The sequence below is a fragment of the Salvia hispanica genome, chromosome 2 (genome assembly GCF_029641045.1).
Source record: "Salvia hispanica isolate PSC_SH4W2 chromosome 2, Shi_PSC_v1, whole genome shotgun sequence".
In the NCBI taxonomy this organism is placed as follows: domain Eukaryota; kingdom Viridiplantae; phylum Streptophyta; class Magnoliopsida; order Lamiales; family Lamiaceae; genus Salvia; species Salvia hispanica.
The window spans coordinates 45,438,573-45,454,424 of record NC_142693.1 but is presented as its reverse complement, the minus strand read 5'-3'; the positions used below and the strand labels follow the sequence as shown (position 1 = coordinate 45,454,424).

At 38.6% G+C, this 15,852-nt stretch overlaps 2 protein-coding genes across 2 annotated transcripts; both read left to right on the top strand.

The window, feature by feature from the left end:
• Window positions 1-1,676: 1,676 nt before the first annotated feature.
• Window positions 1,677-2,886, top strand: LOC125196124 (uncharacterized). The gene is made up of 3 exons (XM_048094506.1): window positions 1,677-2,291; window positions 2,373-2,490; window positions 2,756-2,886. The coding sequence occupies exons 1-3, from the start codon at window positions 1,677-1,679 to the stop codon at window positions 2,884-2,886; spliced, it is 864 nt and encodes a 287-aa protein (XP_047950463.1).
• A 3,695-nt stretch (window positions 2,887-6,581) lies between these two features.
• On the top strand, window positions 6,582-11,492 carry LOC125201071 (sugar transporter ERD6-like 6). The gene is made up of 18 exons (XM_048098968.2): window positions 6,582-7,061; window positions 7,679-7,741; window positions 7,824-7,913; window positions 7,985-8,044; window positions 8,131-8,196; window positions 8,288-8,353; window positions 8,432-8,507; window positions 8,746-8,810; window positions 8,907-8,999; window positions 9,125-9,205; window positions 9,313-9,397; window positions 9,714-9,760; window positions 9,829-9,891; window positions 9,962-10,021; window positions 10,128-10,193; window positions 10,285-10,344; window positions 10,559-10,673; window positions 11,126-11,492. The coding sequence occupies exons 1-18, from the start codon at window positions 6,867-6,869 to the stop codon at window positions 11,236-11,238; spliced, it is 1,464 nt and encodes a 487-aa protein (XP_047954925.1). The 5' UTR covers window positions 6,582-6,866; the 3' UTR covers window positions 11,239-11,492.
• Window positions 11,493-15,852: the final 4,360 nt, after the last annotated feature.

The following is a 15,852-nucleotide window of genomic DNA, read 5'->3' as shown; positions in this document are numbered from 1 at the left end:
TTTGGGCACGACTTTTAAGAAATATAAAGAAAGTGAGTTGTATAAGTTAGTGTAACATGAGTCTTACTTATACATATTAGGTTTATAGTAAAATACGAGTGAAATAAGTTGGGTGGAATGTGAGACCTACTTGTCATTTATAGGACCACATAAATGATAAATATAGATACTTCATCCGTCCCTTAAAATTTAACACCATTTAACCCGACACGAGTTTTAAGAAATGTAATAAAAAGTGAGTTGAAAAAGTTAGTGGCTTGTCGGTCCTACTTTTATATATTAGTTTTATAGTAATAAAATGTGAGTGGGAATGAGTTGATGGAATATGGGGTCCACTACCAAAAATGGTAAAAGTTAAAATTGACAAATTTTTAGGTATGGACGAAAATAGAATAAGTGACAAATTTTTAGGGACGAAGGGAACATCTTATTATGGGATAGAGGAAGTAATAGAATATGCATATCAGTTTTTATATACTATTACTCTCTCCATCCCATAAAAATATGGACAATGGATATGACACGAGAACTAAGACAAAATTGGTCTAGTAAAAGAGAGGAGGAGAATGGTGGATAAAGTAGTATTAGTGGATTGTGGGACCTATATTATTAAATTGTCATAACATTCTAAAAATGAAATGCACATATTTTTGTGGGACGGACGGAAATAGAAAATGCATATATTTTTATAGGACAGATAAAGTATAATTTAAATAATAGAATTGAAGAATAATAAATTATTAATATAAATTCACTTAGTATAAATTAAACAGAGGTAGTAAATAGGTTATTACTTAGTAGGAGTAGTATTCAATTGTCCAAAATTCTAAAATGACGAAATGGATTACTCCCTCCGTCGCAATAGTAGTCCAGTTCCTTTTTTGCACTTATTTTGTAAAAATAATACTCCCTCCATCCCTGATTAGGAGTTACAGTTTAATCGGGCACGGGTTTTAGGAAGTGTTTGAATGTGTAATAAATGGAGTTAGGTAGTGAAATTTGGGACCTCTTTAACTTTTGTGTGTAATAAATTTGTTAGAATTATTCAATGTGCAAATAAATTTTTGATCAAGAGAGAATGGTGTTGTGATTAAATAAATTTGAGTACATTTGAGTAACTAAACTTGTTAGCAAAATTGAATGGAAAAAAAAAACAAACTACACTGCCATTGAATTGAAGAACAAAGCTGCCATTCAAATTCCAAAAAATAAGGAGGGAAGGCCTCCATCCAATTCCACAGAGGGAATTTGTACAAACAAGGAGGGAAAATTTACAATGGATTTCAAACTCCAGCTACTCCTATAAATACATTCATTTCTACTCCATTCACTTCCACCAACCAAAACAAAAAAGGGAAACCTATTTAATGTGAAATACCCTCAGAAAATCTTCATCACTGGGCAATGGAGCAGGAGGTGGTCTGAGAGTTGGACCATGAGCAGGAGTAGCAGGTGCAGCAGGAGCAGGGGCAGGGTGGAAGAAACAGCGGGTCTCATTAGCATTGAACAGCCAAGAAAAAAACCTCATTGCACCGTTTCTTCTACAGCAAAGTAATGCTGGAGTGCTGCCAAGAGGTTCATTTACAGAGGCAGCCAAAAGATTCAACATCAATAGAAGGACAGCAATGAGAATTTGAAAGATCAGCAAGCAGCAAATAGACAGTGGGGAACCTGTAATGATGAAATGCAAAGCAATAGGTTATCAACACAAAGATAAACTCATGCTAGATGAAGAAAAGTTTAGAAACCTATCCATGCTTGAGAGATCAACAATAAGGAAGGTTGCTTCTAAGATGGAAGTAAGCAAGACAACAATTGGTAGATTTATTAAGAATAATCAGCTGAAACCTCATACAAATGTTGTCAAGCCTACATTGATTGAAGCCAACAAAATTGCAAGGATGAAATGGTGTCTTGCTCATATTCAGCCAACATTGGCTGAAGGTAAACTTCTTTACCATTCATTGCACAACATTGTTCATATTGATGAGAAATGGTTTTACATGACCAAGACATCAGACAGATACTACCTTTTTCCGGATGAAGATGAGCCTTATAGGTCCTGTAAGTCCAAGAGATTCATCACTAAAGTGATGTTCATGGTTGCAGTGTATAGGCCACTTATTGGCAGTGATGGGAAAATCATATTTGATGGTGAAATAGGACTATTCCCGTTCACAGAGAAAGTACTAGCCAAAAGAAGTTCAAAGAACAGGCCAAAAGAGACAATAGAGACAAAGCTTATTCAATCAGTGAATAAGGAAGTCATGACAGCATGTCTCCTAAACCAGGTATGCCTATTTATTTTTGTCATTAAAGCCATCAGACATTTTTAATGTCATCACTTAGTCATATACACACATCATTCATAGATTGTACCAACAATAAAGGCCAAATGGCTAGCCAATGCAAGCAAGAAGATTTACATCCAGCAAGATAATGCCAAACCTCACCTAAGAGTTGTTGACCAACAGTTTGAGGAGATTGCTAGTTCTGATGGGTTTAAATTCCATCTAATTAGCCAACCACCCAACTCCCCAGACACAAATGTATTAGACCTTGGGTATTTTAGGGCAATACAATCACTTCAAGATGACAAAATAGCCACCAATTTAGATGACTTGCTGAGGAATGTGTTTACCTTATTTGAATCACCACAAACTCTTAATAGAGTCTTCATCACATTGCAAAGCTGTTTCACAGCAATATTAGAAGTGCATGGGAGCAATAACTACAAGATCCCTCACTTAAACAGGGGGGCTGCCTCTTCAACTTTATGTTGAAGAGGGTTTGGTGAGAGAGAGTTTGGAGTACCTACAGCTGCCTGAGAACAATGCTGGAGACGCATATGACATAGGGCCTCTTAACCATGCTTTAGAGTACTAGACATCATATTAGGGGATGGAATTTACAGTATAAGCACCAACATATGTTTGTGTTTAAGATGTAAACTCTTTTTTTTGTACATAGGCTGCATTTTTTGTTATTGCCATCAAAAAAGCCTCATCACATGGCATCAGCCTCCAAACCCTTCATAGGGGGTGGCTTACTAAGCTAAATAGGCTAGATTTTGTATAAACATCATCACTGTACATCCTATTTTGTAGTCAGTGAATATCTTTTGTATTATCACATGAAATCAGCCTCCAAACCCTTCATGGGGGTGGCTTTTTTTTTGCATTTCCCACAAAAAATCTTCATCACATGGCATATGGACAACAACACAATGCATAGGGACCACAAAATACACATCCTCCAAACCATACACAGGGGTGGCAAGGAAACATGATAAATAGCATTGCTTTTTCATCGTCGATGTAATCCCTCTTTGGCTCCACCTCCACCGCCAGCGGCATTGCAATGCCAATTCCTTCATCGAGGTCATCCAAAACAATGGAAGGTGGTTCACTTTCCCACCAATTAACAGGATGTGAAGGCGGCTTGGCATCTGACCAGTCAAACGACGGCGACGGAGGCTGAGTTTAAGATTCGTCAAACACCACAGCCGGAGGTAAAGTTTCAGATCCGTCGAGTAATGGGGATGGCGGTAGAGTTTCAGAACCGTCAATTAATGGGACGGGGGTAGAGTTTCAGAACCGTAGAAGCCCTCGGACGGATCTTCAGGTGATCTGTCGAAACCCGTAGACGGAGCTTCATTTTTAGATCAGTCGAAAGCCTTAGACGGGGCTTCAGTTTCAGATCTGTTGAAACCTTGGACGGAGCTTCAGTGTCAGATCTGTAAAAGAACCAGTCGGGCGGTGTCGGACCTTCAGTCTTCAACCACGAACCGACGAGGTATTTCGTCGTCGTCTACCCAATCTGGCGGTCAGGGACAACAATGTCCATCGATTCGGAGGGAGGCGGAGTGGATGAGGCGGAGGGGGGAGGCGGAGTAGATGAGGCAGAGGAATTGAGAGTGAGTGAATGAGACTGAATGAGAGAGAGAAATAAGAGTTGACCAATGCCATTCTAGGCATCAATTTCTTCTTTTTTTTTTAATTGGAAATAATGGAATTTTGTGTAAATTCAGCCAAAAATAATGGGTATTTTTGATGTCCAAATATAGTAAGCAGGAAGTGTGACTCTTAATCGGGGACGGAGGGAGTAATAAATAATTAAAGTGGAGAGAAAATAAAGTGAAAGAGAATAATGTAGAGAATAGTCTTACCTATAATATTCTCTCTTATTTTATTTTATCTCAACTTTACTTATTTATTAATGTTGTTGCAAAACAAGTAAAAAAAAGGAAGTGAGACAAACTACATGGGACACAGAGGAGGAGTGCTTAATAGCAAAGTCGGGAAATAAGCCCAAAAAACATACTCTCTCCGTTCCATAGTAAGAGCATCCACAATGGTCGGCGAGCGACCGGCTAGCCAATCCACGGCGCTGGTCGGTCCGCTCGCCGAACCATTGGAAGCGGCGAGCATGGAATCGGCGAGAATTTCGGCGAGCGCTCGTCGATTCTCGGGCGCTGGCCGATGCGCTCGCCAATGCGCTCGCCGCCATTGTAGGCTGGCGATCGGCCAGCGCAATTTTTTTTTAATTAAATTTTCACGTCATTTTCATTCGCACCACTTGTTTTAACGAGTTTTCTCTCTCTCTTAATTTTTGTACAAGAGCAACAACGCAAAATGGATAACAACAACGAGTCTACTTTAGCGGCGAGCGAAACTCAAACTCCCACGGTACCCGCGGGAGCGGGATGGGGCCGATGGGCGGCGGGTACTACAACATGTACCCTTGGCAGTAGATGATGCCGCAGGGCGGGGGGCAGGGGGGTACCAGGCATGCAACCCGGTTGGGGAGCCGGGATGCAGATGATGCCACAGATGATGTCGAGGTGGCAGGCGGGGGTGCAGCCCGTGATGCAAGGGACGTGGGGGGGGGGGACAATATCTATCGCCCAACTCTTGATTTTTTGACTGCGTCTTCCCACACATCAATCCCAGTGGACTCAATTCACTGGAGATGACACTTTCTCCATAGAACAGTTGTTGGAACAAGTCGATCGATACGATGACACTCCCAGGGATATAGGGAGAGTCAGTTAGGGGCGGGGGCAGGGTCGGGGCGCACCGAAGAAGAAGAAGAAGAAGAAGAAGGCCAAAAAGTGGGTAGGCGAGTCATTGCAGCCGGCTGATGACGACCGTGCACGGAGGAAGTGGACGGATGATGAGAACGTCGCGCTGTCCAAGGCTTGGGTGTCTGTTTGTGATGATCCCCTCGTTTCAAACAGTCAGAGGATCGTCAACATGTGGGCTAAAATTGCAGCAGCCTACAAGAGGAATTGCCCGCATGGGAAGGCATACACCGGGGAGGAGTGCCGGAAGGGGTGGGAGCGAATCAGGGCTGCGGTCTCCCGATTTACGGGCTTGTACACCAACGCCCTACGCGTGAAGACCAGTGGCCAGACTGACGAGGATTGCAGGAGGATAGCAGAGATAGTCTTCCCCATGCCGGGGCTGTATAAGGAATTCACCTACTGGAACTGCTATCTGGTGTTGATGGATTCCGAGAAGTTCCGGACGGGTGTCGATGCTTGCTGGCCGAAGAAGCAGCGGTTGAACTATGCCGGTGATTACAGCGGCAGCAGTGGCGGTTCCCACGACCTTCCCAAGGATGTTTAGGAGTTCCCGTCCCCTCCATCCTTCGCTTGCCACACTCGCCCGATTGGTTAGAGGAGGCCGCAACGAGCAGCGAAGGGAGTCGCCCAGGGGTCCAGGAGTTCCAGTCGGCATCCCCCCCTGCTGGCAAGTCGGCAGCCGAGCTCGCCTTCTACGCGCGTCAACAAATGGGCAAACAGATGCACAAAATCCTAGCTGAATGGAGGGAGGCAACTGACCCCGTGGAGAAGAGGTTTCTTCACTCAATGCTCGAGAGTATGCGGGTCGATTTGGATGTCGCCGCGGCACAGTTGGGGGGATCAGACGCGGGCTCAGATGCCGCAGATATGGGGTCCCGGGTGGCGGCGAGGACGGCGACGGGGAGTAGAGTGGGATGGAGGCTCGTGTGTGGAAGCCCAATTTTTTTTAAAGATGTAATTTTTTTTAGTTAATGTACTTTTTTCTTATTTAAATAAAATTAATGAATTTTCCCATATATGTGTCGTAAATTTAATTCCGTAAAATTTTAGTTGTTTTTTTTAATTTTGTTTGACGTGGCTAGCCTTTAGCTAGTCTATTACTTGTCCAGTTGCTTGTCCTGATGATGTGACGAGATGAATTTTAGTGCTGATGATGTGGCAGGAGGAGTTTGTGACTGGCCTATGGCTGGCCTATAGCCATTGTGGATGCTCTAATAGAGTCATTTCTATTTTTAGTAAAAAATTATACATTTTTCCACATCTAATTTATTCTCTCTTACTTTATTCTCTTTTCATTTCTTTACCTTTTTTCATTTTTCAGTTACTCTTTTTATTTAACTCACCTAACATCATTTTTCTTAATCTCCGTACAAAAAAGAAGCAAACGAAGAGAGTAAATTGGAAGAAGCAGCATAAGTCCGAGGAATAACTTTGTTGTTGAGTGTTTGGGTGTATCTTGCTTATCCGAATTGCACAAAAATCGTGATGAAACCAAAATAACAAAACAGAATTGGCTCTTCCAACAGTTGAGTAGCTGCATAAATATAGTAAAACACAGAGGCTGACACGACTCCTTCTGACACGCTGTCGTCCCCAAATCAACCCTCTCTTGATTGAGAACATTCCCGAACTAACTTTGTTCAACTGGGTTTCCGCTTCCTTCAATTAAAGCTGTTTTCTTGGTTTGTAATTTGCTACTCCAATTGAAATTCTTGACTGAGAGCTTTAAAGACTTGATTTTTCTGAAGTGGGCTTCCATTTTCGAGAGAGAGAGAGAGGGATGAGTTTCCGGGAAGAAGTGGAAGATGGGAGGGGCGATCTGCGGAAGCCGTTTCTGCACACGGGGAGTTGGTATCGAATGGGGTCGAGGCAGTCTAGTTTGATGGGGTCTTCTCAAGTGATAAGGGATAGCTCTATCTCAGTCTTGGCTTGTGTCTTCATCGTTGCCTTGGGTCCTATCCAGTTTGGTTTCACTGTACTACACTGCTTCCCTTTCACTTTTCCTTTTCATTCTTTGCTCTATGATTGAAAGCGGTTGATATTATGAAAATCCTAAGTTGTTGTGATGTTTAACTACAATTCTACTTTATAGTATAGTTTGATTGATTTCAATTTGTGCTCAATTTGATTGATTCAAACTGTTTCACTGCAGCTCAAATTGTTGAAACATTTACATTTATCATATACACTGTGATGTATATTCCCTTACTATTTAAGTTAGTACTCCCTTCGTCCTTTATTAATAGAGGCATTTCTTTTAGGCACTGAGATTAATAATAATGAGTTAAGTGGATGGTGAATAAAGTAAGAGATGAAGAAATAATAAAGTAAAAGAGAGTGCCAAAAATATAAATTACGCAATTATCTTGGAACTTCTTAAAATAGAAAAACGACTTAATTAACAAGGGAGGGGGGGGGGGGTGGTATTGCATAGATTGTTTGAGTCAGAGCCGTTTAACTGTTCTATCAGTAGTTTTTGGAACCAATTTTGCTGTGGTGTGCGTTGCTATCTTCTTTGAGTATTCGTTTTTCTATGCAAATATGAAGCTACTGACACAGGAGCTAAACCAGTTCCAATTTTTGGCTATGTAGTGTGGTTATTCCTCACCAACACAAAATGATATTACCAGGGATCTTAACCTTACCGTCTCACAGGTTGGTTCTGGTCTATTTACGGAGTCTTATAATTGTGTCAGTGTTTCTTGATTTCATAGAGTGATTGAACTAATTGCAACAGTTCTCCTTATTTGGTTCTTTATCGAATGTGGGAGCTATGGTTGGAGCGATAGCTAGTGGTCAGATTGCTGAGTACATTGGAAGAAAGGGGGTATGAGTTTTGCAGTGTTATTTATGGACTTGAGTATGAGTGTTAAACTTTTTTGTTCCAATAACGTGCAGTCTTTGATGATCGCTGCCATTCCTAATATCATAGGCTGGCTAGCAATATCATTTGCCAAGGTGAGACAGTCCTATCCTGTTGTGCCGATTTTTTCTCCTTTCCCTGAATGCTTTATTTCTTATCAGCCTCTCTTCAATTACATTAGGACTTCTCTTTTCTCTACATGGGAAGACTTTTGGAAGGATTTGGTGTGGGTATAATCTCTTACACGGTATGATAACACTGTCATATACTAGCATTTATTTTAGCAGTAGATAAAATGATAGTATGCTTCATTTTATTCGTTTTCTATTTTCTCTTAGGTGCCTGTATACATAGCAGAGATAGCACCTCAAAATCTTAGAGGAGGATTAGGTTCAGTGAACCAGGTTTACCAAGCTTACAATTTCATCTTTCCTGTGAACTTATTGTACTGCGACGCAACTTAACCTAATTTCATATTGTAGCTCTCTGTGACAATTGGGATCTTGCTATCGTATCTTTTGGGACTATTTGTGAATTGGAGAGTGCTTGCAGTTCTAGGTGATTTTTCATGGAACTTTGGAATTTATACAGTTGGTTTTGTTAAACTCAGATTATATTTTTTATGCCATGGTCATCATCCTTATTCATGTAATTTGTCTGGCAGTAAATTATTGATATTTAGCTTGAGCAAAACATTCGTTCATATTGTTAAAGATTCATTTTTGAGAACGTTTGTGGATCAAATGTTTAAGCCAAGGCTTTTCGGGGTCTAACTAATCTTTATTTTCTTTCACAGGAATTTTACCCTGTCTCATATTGATACCTGGCCTGTTTTTCATCCCAGAATCTCCTCGGTGGTTGGTGAGATCACAAAGCTTTCCTTATTTCCCACCCTAAGTTTTAAAACACACATGAATGACTAACATACAGACGTACTTCTTTAAATGCAAAACTTAGGCAAAAATGGGCATGACTGATGACTTTGAAGCTTCTCTGCAAGTACTTCGTGGTTTTGACACTGATATTTCAGTCGAAGTAAATGAAATCAAGGTCTGTCTTCTTCAACTAGTCTGTAATTCCCTAAGAACGGCATGAAGATGTTTTACAGACATAATTCTGGCTGGTTTTTTAACGGTGCACATGTTATATATCATACCACATCATTTTGGCTGCAGAGGTCCGTGGCTTCAACAAGCAGAAGAACAGCTATCCGGTTTGCAGATCTCAAAGTGAGACGATATTGGCTACCTCTGATGGTGTGTAACCCTCCGCAAAGCATCTAATATTCCTTTGTATGTTGCCCCTTTTACTATTAACATGTAAAACCTATAGTGATATTCTTTTGTGTCATTTTCTCCTTCAGATAGGAATTGGATTACTTGTCCTCCAACAGCTATCTGGAACTAATGGTGTTATCTTCTACTCCACTACTATATTCGAGTCTGCTGGTAATGTCCTTTTTCCATAGCAATAAATTGAAAATAATGTTGTTTATCTATTGAATTCAAGGTTGTAATACATCAGACTTTTGGGCTGTAATGTCTCAACGTTTATCTGGTCAGTTAATGATAGTAACACTGCCGATATAAGTGCTGTCAGTGTCTATTGTATGCATTTCAATATCTAAATTGTTAGCAAGTGGAGTGCTCGTTACACTGAAAACTTCCAGTATCATGATTTTTCCAGACTATATCTAGTTTAGTATAGTTTTTCGTCTTTAGTTTCAATTAAGGAATATTGATAAGTTTACCTTGTATAAACCAGGAATCTCATCGAGCAATGCTGCCACAGTAGGAGTCGGCATTATTCAGGTTAACTTCCTACTCGTTGTTTTCAAGCAACAATCTTTTTGAAAATCTAAACCAACACCTATATTTAGGTCATTGCAACTGCAGTTTCAACATGGCTGGTAGACAAGACAGGACGCAGGATTCTTTTACTTGTAAGTTCAATGAATATTGTATTTTTGGTCTACTTGTTGGATCACTTAAAGAATGTCCTATTTGTTTCAGATATCCTCTTCTGGAATGGCTCTGAGTCTTCTAGTTGTTGCTGTCGCATTCTTTCTTAAGGTATAAATGATATTTAAACATTTTATGTGTAGTTACGAAACTTTTTTTACAAATATTCTTATGATATACTGATTTTTGGTGCTTTTGCAATCAATACTTATTCAAGGGTGCCGTAGCACCGGATTCAACATTATATGGCTTATTGGGGATCCTCTCAGTTGTCGGTGTTGTGGTGAGCCTTCTTCTGGATACACAAGTTACCTATAATTCACTGAATCTTCATTTTTGCAAATTTTAAGTTTCAATTTGTTCAACTGATGTAGTGCATGATTATCGCCTTTTCTCTTGGAATGGGGCCCATCCCTTGGCTTATAATGTCCGAGGTACCATCTTATTTTCTCCCGTTCTCCGTGTTATAAGATAGTGTTACTATAAGCAATAAAATTTCCTGCGAATTCAATTTGCTTTTTATTTTTTGGTCCCAGAATTGATAGTTGAATGCTCTATAAATAAAGAGGCTTGATTTCTGAATTTGACATTCATGCAATCATGCATAAACTTGAGAAACAATTAACTCCCCTATATTTGGTGTCTCAGATTCTTCCACCTAAAATCAAGGGCCTCGCTGGAAGTGTGGCGACTTTGTTAAACTGGTTCATTTCGTGGGTTATTACCATGACAGCGCCATTGCTACTAGATTGGAGCAGCGGAGGTTCGTGCAACACAACTAGTTTAATTTTTAATTCGAGAATTTATATTCATACAATTTCTAGTACTACCATATTTTTTCATATATGAGCAATTAGAATGGCTAACTATATAAACTTCACCACTGAACGAAGAGATTGAGGAACCGTCTCGTTGAGTTTATTGCTGAAATTTAAAGTTTGAATGTGTCCTTGGAGTCTCAAGCTAGTATCCTTAACGATGAAACGGATTAGCATGCAGTTTTAAAACTATGACTTAGTTGGCTAAAGAAAAAACAGTGTCCTCTATTCTGATGTTTTTAAGATAGCAAGTATTTGGAAAACTAAGCAGCATTTAGGAGAATATCTGACGTAGCAGAAAATTTAAGTCGTAGCGTTATGAGATTATAGTGGTTCTTCTTACCTTTGATCCACGCGACTCCCTTTTGATCTGAGAAATTTGTGGTGATCTTTACAGGTACTTTTACATTTTACACGACCATGTGTGTCGTGACAGTGACATTTGTGGCGATTTGGGTGCCGGAAACAAAGGGAAAAACGTTAGAGGAAATCCAGCACTCATTCAGATGAAGATTCCGCTCCATTCATGTACGTTGTATTTCAGTATCAGAGCCCTTTTTGTGCTACCTACGATGTTTATTCTGCCAGATGCAATTTGTAATAAATCTGTGTTGAAGTGTATATGGGGAAATATTTTTAGTTCTTCAATTAAAAACATTATTAAGAGGTGCATTTGTAATAATAGCTGAAAACTTGGGTGTCGACATTTATTAACAGTATAAATAACATTAAATATAAAGTTAAGTATTAATTTTATGCATTAATTACGCGTATGCACGACCAATCCTTTGTAACATGTTTTTAAGGTATATAGCGCTCACAATCCAGCCCCCTTTGGAGTGGCCGCCTGACAGGAGGGTCTGCAATGTACACCCTCAATTCCAATCGGCCGCCTGGCTGTCTGCCTTCAACGTGGCTGCCAGTTACCCAACTGCTCTTAGAGTGTCCACTATAGTTGGCTGGGTCAAGCCACAAAACATGGCCAAGCCATAAAATCATGGCCGGGCCACCAACGCCCATGTTTTACACTATAGTGGACATGCCCAAGCTACCAAATAATTTATTTTTTTCATTTTGTGTATATTTTAATTAAAAATAGGTATATTTATAGAATTTTTGTAGGAATGAGGTAAAAAATGTGTATACTTATAGAAATTAAAAATAAAAAAATAAAAAAATCAGAAAATAGAGAGAGCCACGGCTCCCGCCCAAGAGCTGCGGTCGGGCCACGATCGTGGCGCTCCCGTGGGCACCCCCCCCCCCCCCCCCCGCGCCGCGGCCGCCTATCCCCGTCACTATAGGGAGCCGCGGCTCCACTATAGTGGATGCTCTTACGGCTACATTGATGCAATGGCCGCGCTATTTTTTTGTTAATTTTTATTATTTTCTTTATTATTTAGTACCCCGCTTTCACCAATAAATAAATACCCCCTCCTTCCCTCCAATTTTCATGAGAATTGGGCTCATTCACGAGCTTCCACCCGACAAGCTTCCATTCACGTGAGTCGGGATAATAACTGTTAATGTGTGGATGCTTAATGAATATTCGAAGAGATCATGTTAGCGGCGGTTGAGCCGAGTTTTAAACGTTGAGCTGCAACAGATTGTGAGCTCACTACCGATTCGATTCATTGTGAGTAATATACACTATCTTCGTGAGGAATTCAAGATCAAAAGTGTACAGTTAGTTCACGAGAGGGTGAGCCAAATTCCTGAGTGTATTTTTCTCTCTGGGAGGTGAGATCTTGTGTGCGATTGTAATCTCAGTTTGTGGAATAAAAGCTCATCGTGATTCTCCCGTGGACGTAGGTTCTCAGAAACCGAACCACGTAATGCCATATGTTCAATCTGTTCTTCAATTATAGTTGTGTTCTTGTTGTGTGATCGCTTTGTGCGCGCTAGTTCTTCAATTTGTCGATCCCAATTTATAACAAATTGACGCCGCATGTGGGAATCAATGATATCGATCGAGATGACGACCGCGAAGTTCGATATGGAAAAATTCACAGGAAATAACGATTTTGGGCTGTGGAGGCTAAGATGAAAGTCGTGATGATGCAGCAAGGTTTGACAAGATAACTCGACAACACAATCATGGCTGAACATTTTGCATGTAGTTTCGGTTTTGACCAGGAACTATGATTAACGACTAATGTCTCTATTTTTGATTTTGTGATCTTAACTAATATTCCATCCATTCTAATAAATATGAAACATTTGTTTTTCAGCACGAGATTTATTTTGTGTTGTGTTATTAGTTAATGAAGATAGAATAAAATAAGAGAGGTGAAAAAATAGAGAGAGTGTTGTTTCAAAATAAAATAAAAATAACTTAGTAATTTTTAATGGGACAAATGGTTTATATAAAACAAAAAACAAATTTAGTTGCATAATTTATCAGCTTCCTGTAAACGATAAATGCACAAATTTAATTCGATATGGGCCAAGCGCAAATCGTTTATCAGAGTAAAAATAATTAAATCAATTTTATAGCCCAAGCTAGAAAAATAAATTAAAACCACTTGATCTGTTTGTACAATTATTGTGAAACGGCCTAAAACAGTTGTATTATTGTGGGAGAGCTGTATTCATAAAACAAAAACATTATAAAGTGGAAATTCATGTATTAGTAAAACGTTCGTTATGTTCTTACACCTTAACTCTCTTTTATATCAAAAGTTCAAAAGTAATGTTCATATATCGATTGCCAAAATTAAATTATTGTTAATTATTTAGCCATAACAATACCATGTTTCTCAATAAACAATACTCATTTTTCAGTCTTAGACATAATATAACGTAGTTTGAATTTGGTTAGATTTGTATTAGAAATGAGCCACTTACATCTTAAAAGGTCTTATAAGAGGGAGGGTTAATCATACTTATATAGAGAAGTCAGGATCATCACCAGGTTGATGTGGAGAGTTATTCATACTTATATAGAGGAGTCAGGATCATCATCAGGTCGATGTAGAGAGTTATCCATACTTATATAGAGGAGTCAGAATCATCACCAAGTCGATGTGGGATAAGATTTAAGAGTTTTAACACGCCCCCTCACGTGTGGATTGGAATGACACATCGGACTTCCATCACGTGGGTAGGGAAGAGAAGAGATAAAGAGATAAAATTCATCCTCGACTTAGGCCTACTCTGATACCATATTAGAAATGGGTCATTCACCCCTTAAAAGACCTTATAAGAGGGAGGGTTATCTACACTTATATAGAAGAGTCAGGATTATCACCAAGTCGATGTGGGACACCATTTCTAATATGATATCAGGGCAGGCTCAAGCCGATGATGGATTATATCTCTTTATCTCTTCTCCTGTCTGCTCATTTCTAATCATTTGTCATAATATTACTTTTTAATTTGAAATATTTTTGTAAATAACTAAGTTAAAAGATTAAAATTTGAGTTATTTTAGAAGATCCAAATTAATTTGTTAAGTTTGTTAGGAAATTGATTACACATGAATTGTGTATGCATGTCATTAAGTTATAAGTTGTCATACTACTTATCAGATAGGGATTAGTAAGAAATTATAATTCAATACATATAAAAAAAAATTTAAAAGCAAAAAATGATACCCTTCTGGTACATAACTGGAATTATAACTACATCAACGGCCGTTAATCCATTTCAAGGATTCCTAATGGTTTTAGGTAACTGAGCTAGAAGTGTAATGACAAAAAAAATTCTTGGGTCATAAATGAACATTTTAGATTGATAGGGCATAAAATACTCATTTAATGATAAAATCAGGCCATAATTGATAATTAACCCTAGAAACAATATCATCCAATTAGAATTCTACAAACATAAGCAACAATTAGACCCTAATCAACTCATTCTTTCAATAGCCACCAACTAGAAAAAAGTAAAGGCAATCACTCATCTATGATCTCTACTACCGTGACAAGATTGTGAATATTAATTATTGTCTCTATTATTTAACAAATCCTTTTTTTTTTATCACAGGTGTACTGAACCAGCCTTTCGCAAAATCTGACTAATCTTGTTCGATCGGGTTTGCGGATTAAGGTCGAAAGTCTCTCAGCAGGTGATGGGGTTTGAACACGTGACCTCAAAGGTCACCACAATTCCACGCTGCCAACTGCGCTACAATTAGTTGGTTTATTTAACAAATCCTTAGTACGTGCGAGTAGGGTCGGCCCACTAGCCCATACCCAACTTGAACCTCGCATATGCGCGCGAGTTGGGTCAGCCCATACTCAACCTGGACCCCGCAAAAATGACTTATACTCAGGCCTAAAACACAAGAGTGAGTACTAACATTTTTCAAATAAAATAAAAATACCATGGAATTATCATGAAGTTGAGAAAAGGTATATAAATAATGTGATATGGAAAAGGGAAGTTGCAATATGAAAAGCTATTCTTTTATATTGTGAAAATGTGAATCAAAGATGTGATCTGTCTATAAAATGGTGCCATCAAAATTTGCAATAATTGATGGTAGAGGTAGAAGACCCAGTCAACCACTAAAATCTTTCTACAATGTCCCATCACACAAGAAAGTTTAAAATTACCGGGGCCTTTTTGTTATGTCGATTTGTGCATGTGTTTGGTTCGATATTATTGAAAAGTTGAAGATTCAATAGTTATGTCGTTTTCTTTTTCATGTCGACTTTTCTATGTGTATACAAATACGATCCAATGTTAGCTTTAGTACACGGGTAGACTATAGTTTTTATTGGATTACTTTTCTTAAAATGCTGTTTATGCTTTATCGCATAATAGATTTTTTTAATGAAATGAATATGAAATATGTGGAGTTTGTACATGTGTATTTGATGGATTGTTATATACTAGGATCTTATCTCTATATCATTAAATATGGAATTGTGTGAAATAATAATAATAATAATAATAATTATTATTATTATTATTATTATTATTATTATTATTATTATTATTATTATTATTATTATTATTATAATAATGACTCTCCTGATTAAACTCAAGAAATTTCTAAAGAAATTATTTAACTATACTCCCCTGTTAATGAAAAATAGTTTCATTTTGTCATTTTGGGATGTCCACAAAAAATTAGTCTCGTTTCTGAAAATGGAAAGTTTCTCTCTCATATTTTACCTA

What these genes read in the sequence shown, in the direction of transcription:
- LOC125201071 (XM_048098968.2), top strand. Translation starts at nt 6,867, where the DNA reads ATGAGTTTCCGGGAAGAAGTGGAAGATGGGAGGGGCGATCTGCGGAAG. An exon ending in CTATCCAGTTTGGTTTCACT is followed by an intron (nt 7,062 to 7,678) that starts GTACTACACTGC and finishes TTGGCTATGTAG; the next exon opens with TGTGGTTATTCCTCACCAAC. An exon ending in GAGAGTGCTTGCAGTTCTAG is followed by an intron (nt 8,508 to 8,745) that starts GTGATTTTTCAT and finishes TTTCTTTCACAG; the next exon opens with GAATTTTACCCTGTCTCATA.
- LOC125196124 (XM_048094506.1), top strand. Translation starts at nt 1,677, where the DNA reads ATGATGAAATGCAAAGCAATAGGTTATCAACACAAAGATAAACTCATG. An exon ending in CAGCATGTCTCCTAAACCAG is followed by an intron (nt 2,292 to 2,372) that starts GTATGCCTATTT and finishes CATCATTCATAG; the next exon opens with ATTGTACCAACAATAAAGGC. An exon ending in ACAGTTTGAGGAGATTGCTA is followed by an intron (nt 2,491 to 2,755) that starts GTTCTGATGGGT and finishes TCACTTAAACAG; the next exon opens with GGGGGCTGCCTCTTCAACTT.